We start from the raw sequence: 14801 nt of genomic DNA, 5'->3' as shown, positions 1-14801 counted from the left end.
GAGTCGTACATACTTTGCTCCAATCCGATGAAGTTGCACTGTACCCTTCTCGAATCGAAGCTGTGTGTCTGAGGCCACAAGCTACTGTCGGGAGATACAGAGGTAGGTAATGGAGGTGCATGACGAGCTGTGAATGTTGAAGCTCGTGATCCATCCCATTCCTGGCTGTACAACACGATATTGTAGCCTCGCCTTGGCAGCATGGCAGGCAGCTATTTCGGAGCCTGTACATTCCTCTCCGGCTTTTGCTCATGAGCCTATGAAGTTTTCATGCCATTTCAAATCAAGAACTCATCCCATCAACTGGATGCTTGACAGGCTGGCCGCGTTATTCCAGGCTTCTGCTACTGACCAAGGTTCCTTGCCTGATATCAGTCTGTACCTGAATGCTCATGGTACCTGTTTTGGTTCGACCGAGCTTCAGTTCGCCAATCCGCCTTAGCCAGGCCATGTGATGTGATCTTGGTGGACATTGTGGGGGGGGGGGTTGGCCCGGATGCGGACTGGAGCTTGAGAGCTCTCCCCAGCTGACAGCCCGAGGCCAGACCAGGGCAGTCCGTCAGTGGCGACGGGATGGTTCAATATCCCAAGTTCCCAATTATCGTCAGAATATCCAGAGTCTGGTGCCGGAATAAGGATGCTTGAATGTGACAGGTGCTGGAATAAGCTCTTATCATTGTTGACACAACATAACTCTCATCACACAGATATCTGTCTTGTCCTCTGACTTCTGCCGCGCTGGACGGATTCCCTATCAGTGAGGCCCAGACTAGACAGAGTCATGCTCGCGATAAGCCAGGGTGGGGTGGGCATTGCGCTATGGCCGTGTTTGGTTTGGCGGTCGCTTGACGCCGGCTTCGCCCCAGTGACGCTGCTCTGCTCGCATTTAGGCGGCTGGGGAGCTTCGTTGACCTTCCTTCTTCAACTCGGCCCTCCCCCATCCTCATCTTCCTCCCCCATCAACAACAATCCATCATCCCTCCATCACCACCTGAAGACAGTATCTCCATCTGTCTTCGCAACATCTTTCTGGTCTCTTTTATCTCCTCTATTGTCCGCAGGCAGACTCGCAATCCCTCTTTCTTTTCCATTCATCATGCGTGGGCTTATCAGCTTCTCGCTCTTGCCGCTGCTGGCGTCATCGGCACCCACCTCTTCCTTCAGCACAGAGACTATCCACGAGGGCGTCGCTCCTCTCATCTCGTCCTCCAACTCAGTCGAAGTCCCCGATTCCTACATCGTCGTCTTCAAGAAGCATGTCACCGAGGCTGCTGCCTCGGACCACCACAGCTGGGTGAAGAGCACCCACGCCGCCAGCGAGAGCACACGAACAGAGCTTCGAAAGCGCTCGCAATTTCCCATCACAACTGATATCTTCGAGGGTCTCAAGCACACATACAACATCGCTGGGAACTTCTTGGGGTACTCGGGACACTTCGACGACGAGGTAGTTGAGCAGGTCCGAAGACATCCTGATGTAAGTAACACTCTGTTATCCGTTTCAGCCTTCCTTCGCGACCCTATGGGGAACAGCCATTTCCAGTGTCAAATCCTCCCCGTCTTATCTTGCGCCGTTGTTCACGCGACTCACAAGTGCTTGACTCTGGGTTCCAGGAGTGGCAACGCTCCACGTGATGGTTGCCCGGCTCCCCGCACAATCCCCGTCATCCACACCTCGGTGATGCAGCTTGCTGACTCGAGTTCAAACAGGTCGAGTACGTCGAGAAAGATTCCGTTGTCCATACTCTGGGGGAGACTGAGGGAGAGCTCGAGAAGAATGCCCCATGGGGTCTTGCCCGTATCTCTCACCGAAAGAGCTTGGGATTCAGTGACTTCAACAAGTACCTGTATGCCGCTGATGCGGGTGAGGGTGTTGATGTTTATGTCATTGATACCGGAACCAACACCGAGCACGTTGACTTTGAGGGCCGAGCCCACTGGGGTAAGACTATCCCTGCCAACGATGCCGATGAGGATGGAAACGGACACGGAACTCACTGCTCTGGTACCGTTGCCGGCAACAAGTATGGTGTTGCCAAGAAGGCCAATGTTTACGCCGTCAAGGTTCTCAGATCCAACGGATCTGGAACCATGGCCGATGTCGTAAAGGGTGTTGAGTGGGCTGCCAATGCTCACACTGAGAAGGTCAAGAAGGGAAAGAAGGGTTTCAAGGGATCTGCTGCCAACATGTCTCTCGGTGGTGGCAAATCTCCCGCCCTTGACCGCGCTGTTAACGGAGCTGTTGAAGCAGGTATCCACTTCGCTGTCGCCGCCGGAAACGACAACGCCGACTCTTGCAACTACTCTCCAGCAGCTGCTGAGCAAGCCATCACTGTTGGTGCCTCTGCTCTTGATGACTCCCGCGCATACTTCTCCAATTACGGAAAGTGCAACGACATCTTTGCCCCAGGTCTCAGCATCCTGTCCACCTGGATTGGCAGCAAGTATGCCACCAACACCATCTCTGGTACTTCCATGGCTTCCCCACATATCGCTGGCCTCTTGGCCTACTACTTGTCTCTTCAACCTGCTTCTGACTCTGAGTACGCTGTTGCTGAGATTACCCCCAAGAAGTTGAAGGAGAGCATCATCAGCATTGCGACCGAAGGTGCTTTGTCCGATGTTCCATCTGACACCAAGAACGTCCTCGCATGGAATGGTGGTGGATCTTCTAACTACACCTCCATCATCAAGGCTGGCGGCTACTCCGTAAAGAACACCAAGTCTGTCAAGCTCCCAACCACCGTTGAGCTCTTGGAGGAGGCCATTGAGAACGACTTCAATGTCATCTCTGGTGAGGTCGTCAAGGACACCAAGGCAGCTCTCTCCAAGACCGAGAAGATCTCCAAGAAGATCCAGAAGATGATTGATGCTGAGCTTCATGAGTTTTTGGAGGAGTTGAGCTCTTAATTGAGTTCAATTGAGTGATATAGGAGCTATTTATTTTATGATACATCATTGCGCTAGGACACAGGTCATGATCGAGTTTTCATTGCACTCCTGAGCATGGATTGGAGCCGGATGGTGGTTCCCTATTGTACACATTTTTGTTTACGGTTTCCTTGAGTCATGGTCATTAAGAGGGTCTCTGTTGTAATACACAATAGACATTGCTCCGGTTGTATTTTGTTCTCTACATTGTTGATATGTGATTGTGCAAACCTCTGAATTGACTTCAATTTTTATTTTTTTAGTAAGCGAGTCCCATCGTTCTTTCCCTCAGCCTTCATCCTCTAAAAGAGCTAAGTCCTGCGCTTTCCTTTCCTATGGGAGTTAAGACAGTTAGTCAGGATCCCGTCCACGAATTTCCTTCTCTCTATAGATTCGTCTCACTTTTGGTTAATACATACATGTATGCGGCAGCGCAAGCACCTGTATCGCATTCTGCAAGTATCTGAATACATTCATCCCTGACAGCATTGCACCACAAAAATGCACCGACGCAACAGCACGAAAGGGCTCGATAGGCGCAAATCAACATCATCAGTCCAGAGCAAGCATGAATCCATCGATCCTGGCCTCGCTCGTCACCAGGCACATGCAGCAGCAACGTTAGCATTCGCACGAGCTCAAGAGAGGAAGAGCGCTGATACGGGCCACAGCGGCGGCGGTCTTTCCAGGAGCAATACTGGTAAAGTCGAACAAGCGGACCGGTCAGCGCCAGCTCAGCAAACGAACGCAGTGGATCATGGCGATCGACCACACATCAGACGACAACACAGTGTTCGCTTCGTTGGTCCGACAGGCATTCACAGGAGTCAATCACTTGGGACGAGAGCTACACAGAACCCTATTCAGAAGAAACTGAGCAACGCTACCCTCCGACCAATGGCCATCACAACAAATGCTCCAGTCCCTGCCGCATATCGTCCTCCAAGTCGCTCGTCATCCATTGGTAAAGCTTCGGTGCGTGGGGGAACAGTAGATCAATATGTCTCTGGGGATGCGTTCGATGAATACTACACTCGCGAGGATGACGTCGCTTCCACTCCATCGTCTTATCGACGCATACGACGCTCAAAGTCAATGTTCAGCCCTCTCAGAGCCCCAAATGTCTTCTACACCAATGGCACGCCGGATAGGCCAGAGAGTTCCTACGTTGGCAGCCGGACCGCGGCTTCATACTCGCAAACTCCATCGACACAGCCGAGAAATACTGCTCTCCGAGCCCCCAAGTCAATGAGTTTTCTTCGGAGTCGCCGAGATCAAACGCAATCGGACAGAAACGATACCGCAGTTCAACTTGCCCGCGATCGCTTTTTTCGTGATGCAGAGCAGCAGAGGCTCCGAGAACAGCCTTCGTTTCTCTTCCGATCAAAAGCACAGAAGCAAGAAAAGCCTTTTCGTAAGTCCGTGCGTACAAGCAGCACAAACAGCTATGGCTTCCCTATCGCTTCAAGCAACCAAACCCTCATAGCAAAGGAGCATGGATTGAAGGATGTTGCTCGTAAAGCTTCGAAGACCATCAGAAACAAACTGAAGCGTGTATTTGGTCGAAGCAGCAAGGATGAAGAGCCTATCACCATTCCAAATCAGCAGGTCGATGCTCGCGAAACGCATGTTCGTCAGTACAATGGTGGTTGCAAAGCAACCGAAGAGACGATCTCCGATATTCCTCGTCCAGATGAAGCCTCTCTGTCCCGCGTTGCTTCTAGAGTCCCGATAATTCACACTGCAAGTTCCAATCAGCAATTGAGATCCAATGCTGGAAGTATCAAAAGCTTTGAGAGCGATGACAAATCGCGGGTCACAAGCTGGACAAGTGTTGGTGCCAACACCGTCGTTGGGCCGTCCACGAAGGCTCAACTCGAGAGAGAGCAGCACCAAAGACTCTCGATCATTAATGAAGTCGGCTCTCATGTGCCTTCTTCCTCCTTCAGGCGCTCCAGATTAGCCAATCAATTTTCCGCCTATCCAGTTGTCCATCGACCAAGTAAGAGTGCAGGACACATTCCAGCTCCTACTGTCGATAGCGCCAGAGTATATTCAGCACTGATGAAGCGTCTCGATGAAAATAGCCCAAAAGCAAAGCTTGAAGCCAGTCACAAGCCCAGCATGGAAAGCTTCGCCATGCCAAGCCAGTGTATCGACCATTCACCGGCAACAATTCGCCAGGTCGCTCCAAGCTCTCGAAATACTAGCGGCAGCGACAGTAATGTTCCGTCTGGCCAGCAACAACAGCTTGATAGCTTTCGCTACGCCGGCCCTTATACACAGCAATGGGTTGTGGCTGAACCTTCTCGGGATACACAGCGTCATGCAGACGATGTCTTCTCCCCAAAGTCTAGCTCCAGTAATAAGGAGAATGTACCCATGGGACAGAGAGGTCTTAATGGCAAGCATTCATCACCGGCTGGTCTATCCCGTCAAGGTAGCTCAGGAGCAGCATCCTACCGTACGGTTCCAGAAGTCCCTAGTCTCACACCACAAGAAATTGCGAAACGCAATGAGCCGATTATTCAACCACCCAAGATCATTCGTGAGGCTAGGTCCACATTCTTCGGTGGTGGCAGTAGCTATACTATCTCGAGGACTGCGAGTCCATTTCGACGAGCCATGACTGAGAGTGACTACAATCCGGTGGTATTGTCTTCAAACGTTCCTCTTCCAAGTCAAGCCGCGCCAATCAAGAACCCATTATATCAGGCATCGGAGAGCTCCACTTCAAGAGAGACGGTTCACAATCTGCAAATGCCAGAAAAAGCGTACTCAGAGAGTATTTATTCACGAACTACCAGTGGGCAAACTCCTGTCGCAGCCAATAGCTCGATCTCGCTTGTTCTCGACCGTGACGTTCCAGACATGCCTTTCTACAGCTCATCTGGTCCTGGTGACGTTGTAATAATCGACCGAACTACCTATAGACCAACAATGCCCAGTGGAAGCGGGCATCGTGTGACGAGCTCAGCAAGCTCTGTAGAGTGGAAGAAATGGATGTCCTCGGAAGTCGCAAAGCTTGAACGAGTCAAGGAGAATACCAACACCTCATACATCAACTATGCCCTACCGACCATGCCAAAATCGTTCCACAGTCGACATGTTCGAGAAGCTGCTCAAATCAATGATGACGAGGTGGATATCACTCGATTCGCTGAGGTCACTGTCAAGCAACCACTCGGAGTTGTTCAGCAACAGAATCCAAACATCCAAACTGTCCCTGCCTTGAGGCCAATCCTCAAGAACAGATCTACAACTTCACTTGTTGAAAATACTGAACTGAGCAACACGAATACTGCCGCTATTCCTATCCCACCTCCACCACCTCCGCCAATTCCGCCTCGGTCTCCTCTTCGCCAAATGCAGTCCAAGTCGTCACTTCGTTCTGTTGGTACAACCAATACCATTCGCACAATTAGTGCTCCTAACTCAGCAATCAAGACGTCTAGTATGAACGGCAGGAATCTTCTGCATAAGCGCAACCCATCCCAAACAACTCTTGGCAGCACGAAAACCAGCATCAAAAGCGTTGAGACCCCTGCCAAACTTATCAAGCGGCATGGCCGTCCTTCCACTGGCAATTCAGCCAGTCCTGGCAGTGGATTAAGCAGAGCCGTCGAGAGACAGTTCGGAAGCACATCTACAAATTCACGTTATCGAACTCCTGGCTCAGCTGGTCCAGGCACTGCCGGCACTGAGAGATTCAAGGATGCTGAAGAGGATTTATATGGTGTCGATGGCGCGGGACTGCTTGGTCTGAGGGCAAGTGTGACCGAGACCGAGGCACAGGCCATGGGAAGTAAGCAAATGGTTGACTTGTTTTTGTCCAGTAGGAGGAAGAGAATGGTTAGTGAGAGTGAGCAGAGTGGGGTGTTTATTTGATTCCGAATGAGGTAAGTTTATGGAAACAAAAAGAGTATTGGGCCCGCTTGGCTTCTTTTGGATCAGCCGCCAGCGATATTCTACGGGTGATACAAACGCATTGGATTGCTATTGGGTGGTATTGGGTAATGGAATTGATCATTGTTTTCGTTTTGAAAAAGAAATATAGGTATTACACACAGTAAGTGGCGATCATTCGAAGAGAGGGGATTAGGATTGAAGCGAGGATAGTAGTCGGAGTATTATTCCTTAGTGCGAGAATGGGTATCCGCAAACGTAGACGATAGAATCGAATGGACAGAGATTAACTTGAGTCTTTGCTTCAGTTTCCTTTTGAGCTTAGGAAGTACCCTTATATGTTCCATCTTGCACCTGATACCTACAAGCTGTTACGTTCCTAATCATTGAAATGGGGCAACGCGGGATTCTCACCTCATGGCGTTTAAACTTGGTCCATTTCAACCTGAGATGAACCCCATACACCTCTGAGCTCTGAATCCGCTGACACTTTCAAATCATCCTCCATTACCTTCACAACTTCGCCAAGCCTTCTCCACCAAAGAATTCTAATGCAGCCACAACAAGAGCATCCACCCCAGTCCTTAAGGTAGGTTGAATGACTGGCGCAAACCCACTCGAATGATTTATTGGCACATCATTCAGTCTACCTTCTTTCTTTTTGCTGTCCCATAATTTCTCATCCACACTACCCCAGTGCCAAAACACACACGGTACTCTCTTCCCTTTCGCATTCGCCAGGATAGAAAAATCCTCCGCGATCGTAGTCACAGGAATATCAGGATCGAAGTTCTCTTCCCCAAAGAACGAAGTGAACACTGAACTCAGACGATTCGTCATCGCTTCATCATTCACCGTCGTAGGCAAGAATCGCGTCTGCTCAATAAGCGGCTCTTTCGTACACCCCGAAGCCAAACACTCCCCCCTAACAACCCTCTCAATCGCCCCCCTTAACTTCTCCCTCACCTCCGGCCTCGTACTCCTAAAATCCACACCCAGCACCGCCTTCTCCGCAATGATATTCTCCGTCTTCCCCGCCGCCACACTCCCGACAGTCAACACCGCAACATCATTATAGTCCACCTCCCTACTCACCACGCTCTGCAACCTGACAACCACATGAGCCGCCAGCACCGCAGGGTCAACAACCCGATGCGGTTGGCTCCCGTGCCCACCGCCTTCGCTCCCAAATAACGTGATCTTCAAACTGTCCGCTCCAGCCATGATCGTGCCTTGACGAAGCCCTACACTCCCAGCCCGCATAGCCATAACGTGCTGCCCGAGAATAAAATCCGGAACGGGGATCTTATCGTACAAGCCATCATCGACCATGGCCCTCGCGCCCGACCCCCTCTCCTCAGCAGGCTGGAACAGCACGATCAACGTCCCGCTCCAGCTCTTGGCGCCCTTAATCAACACCTCAGTCGCGGCCAGCAAACAAGTCATATGCATGTCATGCCCACAGGCGTGCATAACCGGAGTTTTGGTCTGCGTCTGCGTCCCGTCGGTGTTGAGGGCCAGGCCGTGAGCGGTGCTGCAGTAGGGGAGGCCGGTGGTCTCGAGGATGGGGAGGGCGTCCATGTCGGCGCGGAGGAGGACGGTTTTCCCGGGCCCGTTGGGGAAGACGCCTGCGAGGCCGAAGCCGCCGATGTGGGTGTGGAGGGTTAGGGTTGGGGAGAGGGTGGCGAGGTGAGTGGTGCAGGTGGTGGAGGTGAGGGATTCGGAGTTGGAGAGTTCGGGGTGGAGGTGGAAGGTTTTGTAGAGGGCTTCGTAGGGGGTGAGGTCTATGGTTGAGGAGGGGGAGGGGTGGGATGGTGGTTTGGGGGGGGGCATTTTGAGTGGGACTTTTGGAGTTCTGGCTTTGAATGGGGTGGCCGTCGTTTGAGGGTGTGATGTGGAACTTGAAATGAAATATAGTAGGTGGGCGTGATTTCGAAACTATATATAAGAATGATGAGATTTAAACTGGTGGAGGATGTCAGCAAGATGGTGAGTTCGTGAAGCGAAGCGAGCAAGTCAGATATTTAAGGTAGGTGAGCATCTCCACCTTACGTAAGTGTGCCGTTCTCAGGTACAGTAAATAGACCCCACATTGCCCACTCTTGAACGTCCAACGCAATCTATCAAGTCCGATTTCGTTTAAATCGCCCTCAGAGTCACTTGGACGTGAGAAAGTCAGAATTAGAGCGGTTGTTTATTTACTCTCCTTTCGCTTAATGTGAAACGAGCGAGGTTTGGGGAGAACAGCTCAAACGTAGCCGATGGTTGTTTGCCTCGATGTGTCGTGCATGATGAATGTTCTTACCATTTGCTTATCATGGGATTGTCTTCTCTTATTTGGAAGTTAAGAAGTGAGAACCTGTTTGTTTCACGCGCATACATGCTAAATGAAGTTTACATCAAATAAATCCGACCCGGCTTCCGCTCCCCTTCCGATCCCGATTCCGACGATAATTACTTGAAGCTTCGTGTTCCACTCCTATTGCATTGTTGCGCAGTTTCTATAAGAAGGGTACGAGATGTCCATTTGAATGAACTATTAAAAGAATGGAATCGAGGTTTGGTCGATGTTGTCCTAACGAGTTGTTACTACCAGAGGGACGTCGGCATGATCTCTCAGAGGTCGTGGAATATTTGGTTCTCCGTCTCGGCTTCGCACATTCGCATCGGAAAGAAAGTTCCGCACTTGGGTTATCCTGAGATTATCTGGGCAAATACTCTGAAGGTATCATTTACTTTGACTATAAGGTACTCTGCTTCGGTCAAAACTTCTCTGAAGGGTTAGGAAATTCATCTGATTGCTGCGACCACGATCTTCCTGGAGTCTGAGGTTGGGTGTTCTGTATCACGCCTGCGCATTTGGCTTGACGATTTGTATCATGGCTTTAAATTTTATTACAAATTTGAACAGCTCTTACTTCGAAAAGCGTTGGCGTGCTTTATGGATTCAAGATTTGGGTCTGATGGTGGGCTTGCTGCTCTAAGAGGCCACTAGGACGCTTAGCGAGAATACGACGCAAGGAATCAAGAACCTGATCTCTCAACCGAATGTATCATTTCTAGGTCCAAGGTTTGAGCTAAAGGAAATCCGGCGTCTTTTTAAAGGACAAGTGAAAAACTAGAGTGGAAAATTAATCTGGAGAATTAGCCCGGAAAATTAGACTGGAAACAGGACCGCATATGTGGTCAGCTCATTTTCTTAAAGGGATGTTTACATTGCCGTCACTGCCAAGAGCGACCGTCTGCAAGCGAGCGAAAAAGGGGTGTCTGGAAAGATGACACGCGGTGCATACTCGGGTAAGATATTATATGTTATTCCTGCAATAGTTGTATCATATCGCGACATTTATAGTTCCTCCTTTACGTGATTCTCTGGACATTTCCTCCATTTCATGTTCCCCCGTGAAGTGATTCGACAAAACCCCTGCTGAACCCCACTTCTCCCAACCCCTCACTTGGTAACAAATAACATCAACATCTTCACCGCAAGAACACTCCAAACCTGGTCATCATGAGGCTGATGACAACGGCTGCCTCCTGACTGTTGCAGCTCCGTCACCCATTTGGCGGCTGGGGGGTTGGTGCCGACTCTTGCTCATGCAAGGCTACCCAAAGCACCCTCGAAAAGCAGCCTGAAGCGGCTAGGGCAGCTGCACTTACAGCGTATGCCCACTCCTGTCGTAGCCCCATTGGTCTTGTATTGCCAGCTCATCGACGCCTCTTATGCGGTTCATGCATGCAAGCACGCATTTCAGGCTGCGCAGCTTCTAATTCCGGTCGCCTGCTCCTTTTCTCCCTGTTACTTTCGTCTAAAGAAAATTTCGTTGGGTCGCACGGATGAATTATTTTCTTCATATATTTCCTTGCTTGCGGATTTGTCTTACATCTCCTTTCCTGCATTTTGCTGCTTCAATATTTGCGTATTATGTGTCTCCGAAATCCTGACGGTGAGTGCCTTGCGGAAAATAGTGGACAGGAGTGGTGATGTAACAGTGGACGAGGATTGTGCTGACAGCTGTGCAGAATGCGAATCGAGATCCCTGGCCGACCGGCGACGATTCATTGATCGAGGATGGCGATGGGGCCCGAAATCATAACTTTCGTGCCAAATGGTGATGTTACTCTGACACTCATCCGACATATATATCAAGAAGTTGAGGCACCAGGGGCGGAAAATAAGGCGGCTGCGGTAGAGGAGCCGGTTCTTGACGAGGACGCGGAAATTGAGGCAGCGCTGGGTATCGAGCCGGAAGCACCGGGAGAAGACGAGAATATTCTATACTATGCACCGGATGCGCCAGGAGCTGAGGATGGACCCTTCTATCCGCCTCCGCCACGAGCGAAGCGCGGATCCGATGAGAGGGACAGATCTGCGAGTCCGCCGGCATCATTTTGGGCTGCGTTGAAAAGACAGGCTGCGAAAATAAACATCGATGCAGTGGTGGATGAAAGTGCACCCAAAGCAGCGGTGAAGACGGAGAAGATCCTGGTGTCGAGTCACGAAGTGCAGTGTATCGTTTCTAGTCATCATTTGATGCTAGCCTCGCGATATTTCGAGACAATCCTTGGTGGGGAATTTGAAGAGGCGAAGATGTTACGGTCAGCGGGTCATGTGGAAATCACGATGCTAGATGAGGATTTGGATAGCATGGTAATTCTGTTGAACATCATTCATGGAGCGAGCCGAAAGGTTCCTAGGAACGTCAGCCTGGAAGTCCTGAGCAAGCTTGCTGTGCTAGTGAGTAAATATGGAATGTTGGAAACGGTAGAATTTTTCTCGGATACCTGGATTGATCATTTGCAACGGGAGGGGCTACCAAAAGCATACACCAAAGAAGTGTTGAGACTGCTGTTTGTTTTCTGGGTATTTGATAGAGAAACGGAGTTCAGGGATATGACGAGATTGGCTCAGAGGGAGGCGGATGATAAACTCGAGGAGGACGTTGGGAAGCTGGAGGGGGTGAAGATTCCTGTTGATATTATTGGTAAGTCGTCCGAAAACTATGACACAATGGGGGGCATACTAACCACGAGTAGAAGCCATTAGACAAGCACGGATCTCTGCATTGGAGAGTGCATTATCCATCATCCACACTCTAATCGCCAAATACATGGACGGTGCCGCCCTGTGCGATGCTGCCCTGGATGACGAACTTCGCTATGCATGCGACGCCATGGTCCTGGGTTCTCTTCTGAAGAGTTCCCGCAAAATCGGCATCTGGCCAAAACCTGAAGCGCCATTTCCAGGAAGGAAGTACAAAGGCCTGGCGAAGGCGATCCGAGGAATCAAAATTCTGGATGTGTGTAACAAAACGAGTAGTCGAAGGTGGAACTCGCATGGCCCAGCAGGCAACTCTCATGGCCTGGAAGATGAGATCGAGGAGAAGTTGAAAGAGGTTGAGAAGGAACTCGATGGATTGAGATTGTTTGACTTCGCGAAGAAGAGGTAAGTTTCCCAGGGAAGGTTTGGATAGCACTATTCTGACGATACTAGCGAGGAATACATTCCGGTTTTGCAGTTCGTCGCTCCAGCGCCAGCAGTGCAAATATTGAATGGAGATCCGAAGAAGGAAATCAACGGCATCAAGACGCACTCTCAGGCTTACGGGGAAAGGATACCAGTCGTGAGACCTGAGCAAAGCCAAGAGTCAAAGCTAGAAGAAACAAGAGCCAATGTGGTGTCGGTTCAAACGCGACGTCCGCCAGCGACAAACAACTCCAGAGAAGGACGACAGCTTACTCAAGGGCAAACCCAACAAGAAAACTTGCAGTCTTCGAACCCATATAATCAGCAGCGGCATCAAGATATCAGACCTGAGTCCCAAGGACAACAATCCTCGCACGTGGACCAACCAACAAGAGGCCGGAGTCCATCAAAATCAGTGGTGCAGCAGGAAAAATCACAACCTGATGGTCGGGCACCAGAAAGGCAAACCTCACCATCTCTTTTCTCATGGCCGAGCGAGACATCTCTCAAACAACAAGAGAACGAGGTAAAGGCGATCCCCAAGTCACATCAATCGAGCGGATTTGTTCAGCAAGAGAGCCAGGCTCAATATTCGCCACGTAACAGTGTACAGGAGATCTCTACAGCGAAACCAGTATCGATTGCACCTGTTCAGGAAAGACAAGGCTCAGGTGCATTTCCCATGCAGGAAAGACAGGTGCAACCGTCACAGCGAAATGGGGTCCATGAAACCACAACTACCAAATCAGTACCCGTCGCCACTACTCAACAAAGACCAAATTCAACCGACTTTTCGCGGAGGGAAGTGCAGACACAGCCGTCACCTAGAAATAGCATTCATGAAGTAACCATAGCCAAACCTGCAGGGATGTTAACATCTCAGCCAAGGAGTAACGTGCAGAATGACCAAAATGGACAGCATGCGTACAACGGGCAGAACGGGCAAAATAGACAGCATGGGCCAAATGGACAAGTTGCAAACGCTTCAGCAACAGTTGGTACAACGAACAGGAAGCCGATCTCGACTCCTCCAACACCGACAAGTCCAACATCTAGAGAACACGGCCAGGTACTCGCTTTGAGAGATGTATCGAAAATTACGGATGCTGACAAGAAATTGTCACGAACACCTTCGTTTCCACAAATGCCTATGGGCCGAGAAGACGTCAAATCACCTGCTCCTGAAGAACCAAGAGTTGCATCCATGGATCAGAATGCATTAATGGAAGGTGTACCCCTCTCATCCAGGAACGGCAACTCTTTAGCAGTGGGCAACCGTGATGAGCGCAAGTCGAACGCCGTCCCAGCACCAGCCACAACCGTAGAGCGGAAATCCCCATCACCACCTGCTCCAGCGCCAGTTTCGCCTATCATCCGTCGGGGACGGGATGGTAGAGATGGCAGAGAGAAGAGTCCTCCTACCGCGGGGATCATCAAGGGGAGGGAAAGCCCGTTGAAACAAGTTCAGCTTGTCGAAGACGTCGAGGAGAAAGACAAAGACACGGATCAGGCTCTAGTTGACGAGGAGGTTTGGATCCCGCCTGTGCAGAACTTCAGAACAAGAAAGGGGAAGAAGACGTTCTCGACGAGGTTTTCATGAGGTTGACCAGACAGGAAAAGTGGAAGGCATGGAAGCAAAGGGAGGGGAAGCAAGAATGATGGAGGGAAAAGCTATGTCAGATGGAGATATTGCAACGAATTTCCTTGTTTGTAAAGGGTGGGCTTCTTACGTTGCTACGTTCATGAAATTATGAGGAATGATCTGATGGGAATGATGAAAAGGCTGCCTAGATGTACACATAGGAGCGATTGGCGTACTGAGCGATTGAGTATTCCGTTCTTAGCAAGCGAGCATGGAATTGATTGTAGCCTTGTCTTGTCAATGTCTGGGCATCTATTAATGTACTTGGCGTAGACCGTCCAAAACGTGGATGTCAATGGTCATTGGTGTTGACCTCATGATGCCTGGGCGAATCACAGGTGCTCGGTTGTTCGCCGTACATGACACGATTGTCCTCGGGGAAAGGAATCTCATCCATACAAAGCATATTGATTTTTTCTACTTGAACGTCCCAGGTGCCTCGAGAAATATGGTAAGGTACCGCTTACCTTACCTAGGTATGGATCATATACTCGAAGATCATGTGATGTCAATACTGTCAGGCCCGCTCGCCCATGTGATCTCGCCTACAGTTAGTGTTTACAGCATTGCCTCTCATCCTATCATTCCCCTTTATTTTCTTTTTCCTCCCTTTTGCCTTCGACACCTGGCATCATCACCTCATAGCGACAAACTTTGATACCGACCCCCCGCCTGCAGCTAACAACCTTTCATCGCAAAACGTGTGCCCATCCATAATCAGAGCAGAACAACAAATTATCGATATGCGTCTTGGGGCCGCGTTTTCCGAGACAGCCACTTCGCAGCTTCACACGGCAGAAACTGTATGCCGGATGTGCCTTCCAAACCAGTCACTGATATTCGCGGATACAGCTT

The 14801-nt window shown here is 50.2% G+C and overlaps 4 protein-coding genes across 4 annotated transcripts; 3 read left to right on the top strand and 1 right to left on the bottom strand.

Annotated features, from left to right (window-relative positions):
• Positions 1 to 1096: 1096 nt before the first annotated feature.
• Positions 1097 to 2910, top strand: SUB8 (serine protease; the record flags this gene model as incomplete). The annotated part of the gene is made up of 2 exons (XM_058497670.1): positions 1097 to 1477; positions 1711 to 2910. The coding sequence occupies 2 exons, from the start codon at positions 1097 to 1099 to the stop codon at positions 2908 to 2910; spliced, it is 1581 nt and encodes a 526-aa protein (XP_058352396.1).
• A 522-nt stretch (positions 2911 to 3432) lies between these two features.
• ONS95_004311 (uncharacterized protein) lies at positions 3433 to 6819 on the top strand (the record flags this gene model as incomplete). The annotated part of the gene is made up of 1 exon (XM_058497669.1): positions 3433 to 6819. The coding sequence occupies one exon, from the start codon at positions 3433 to 3435 to the stop codon at positions 6817 to 6819; it is 3387 nt and encodes a 1128-aa protein (XP_058352395.1).
• Positions 6820 to 7350: 531 nt separating this feature from the next.
• On the bottom strand, positions 7351 to 8670 carry ONS95_004310 (uncharacterized protein; the record flags this gene model as incomplete). The annotated part of the gene is made up of 1 exon (XM_058497668.1): positions 7351 to 8670. One exon carries the CDS (start codon positions 8668 to 8670, stop codon positions 7351 to 7353), a length of 1320 nt encoding a protein of 439 aa, XP_058352394.1.
• Positions 8671 to 10129: 1459 nt separating this feature from the next.
• Positions 10130 to 14429, top strand: ONS95_004309 (uncharacterized protein). The gene is made up of 3 exons (XM_058497667.1): positions 10130 to 11822; positions 11875 to 12283; positions 12332 to 14429. The coding sequence occupies exons 1-3, from the start codon at positions 10910 to 10912 to the stop codon at positions 13902 to 13904; spliced, it is 2895 nt and encodes a 964-aa protein (XP_058352393.1). The 5' UTR covers positions 10130 to 10909; the 3' UTR covers positions 13905 to 14429.
• The last annotated feature ends 372 nt before the right edge of the window (positions 14430 to 14801 follow it).

The sequence above is a fragment of the Cadophora gregata genome, assembly GCF_030347475.1.
Source record: "Cadophora gregata isolate MNR1 chromosome Unknown scaffold_14, whole genome shotgun sequence".
Classification (NCBI taxonomy): domain Eukaryota; kingdom Fungi; phylum Ascomycota; class Leotiomycetes; order Helotiales; family Ploettnerulaceae; genus Cadophora; species Cadophora gregata.
Note: the sequence above shows the minus strand (reverse complement) of the source record. Positions and strands in the feature narration are given on the sequence as shown.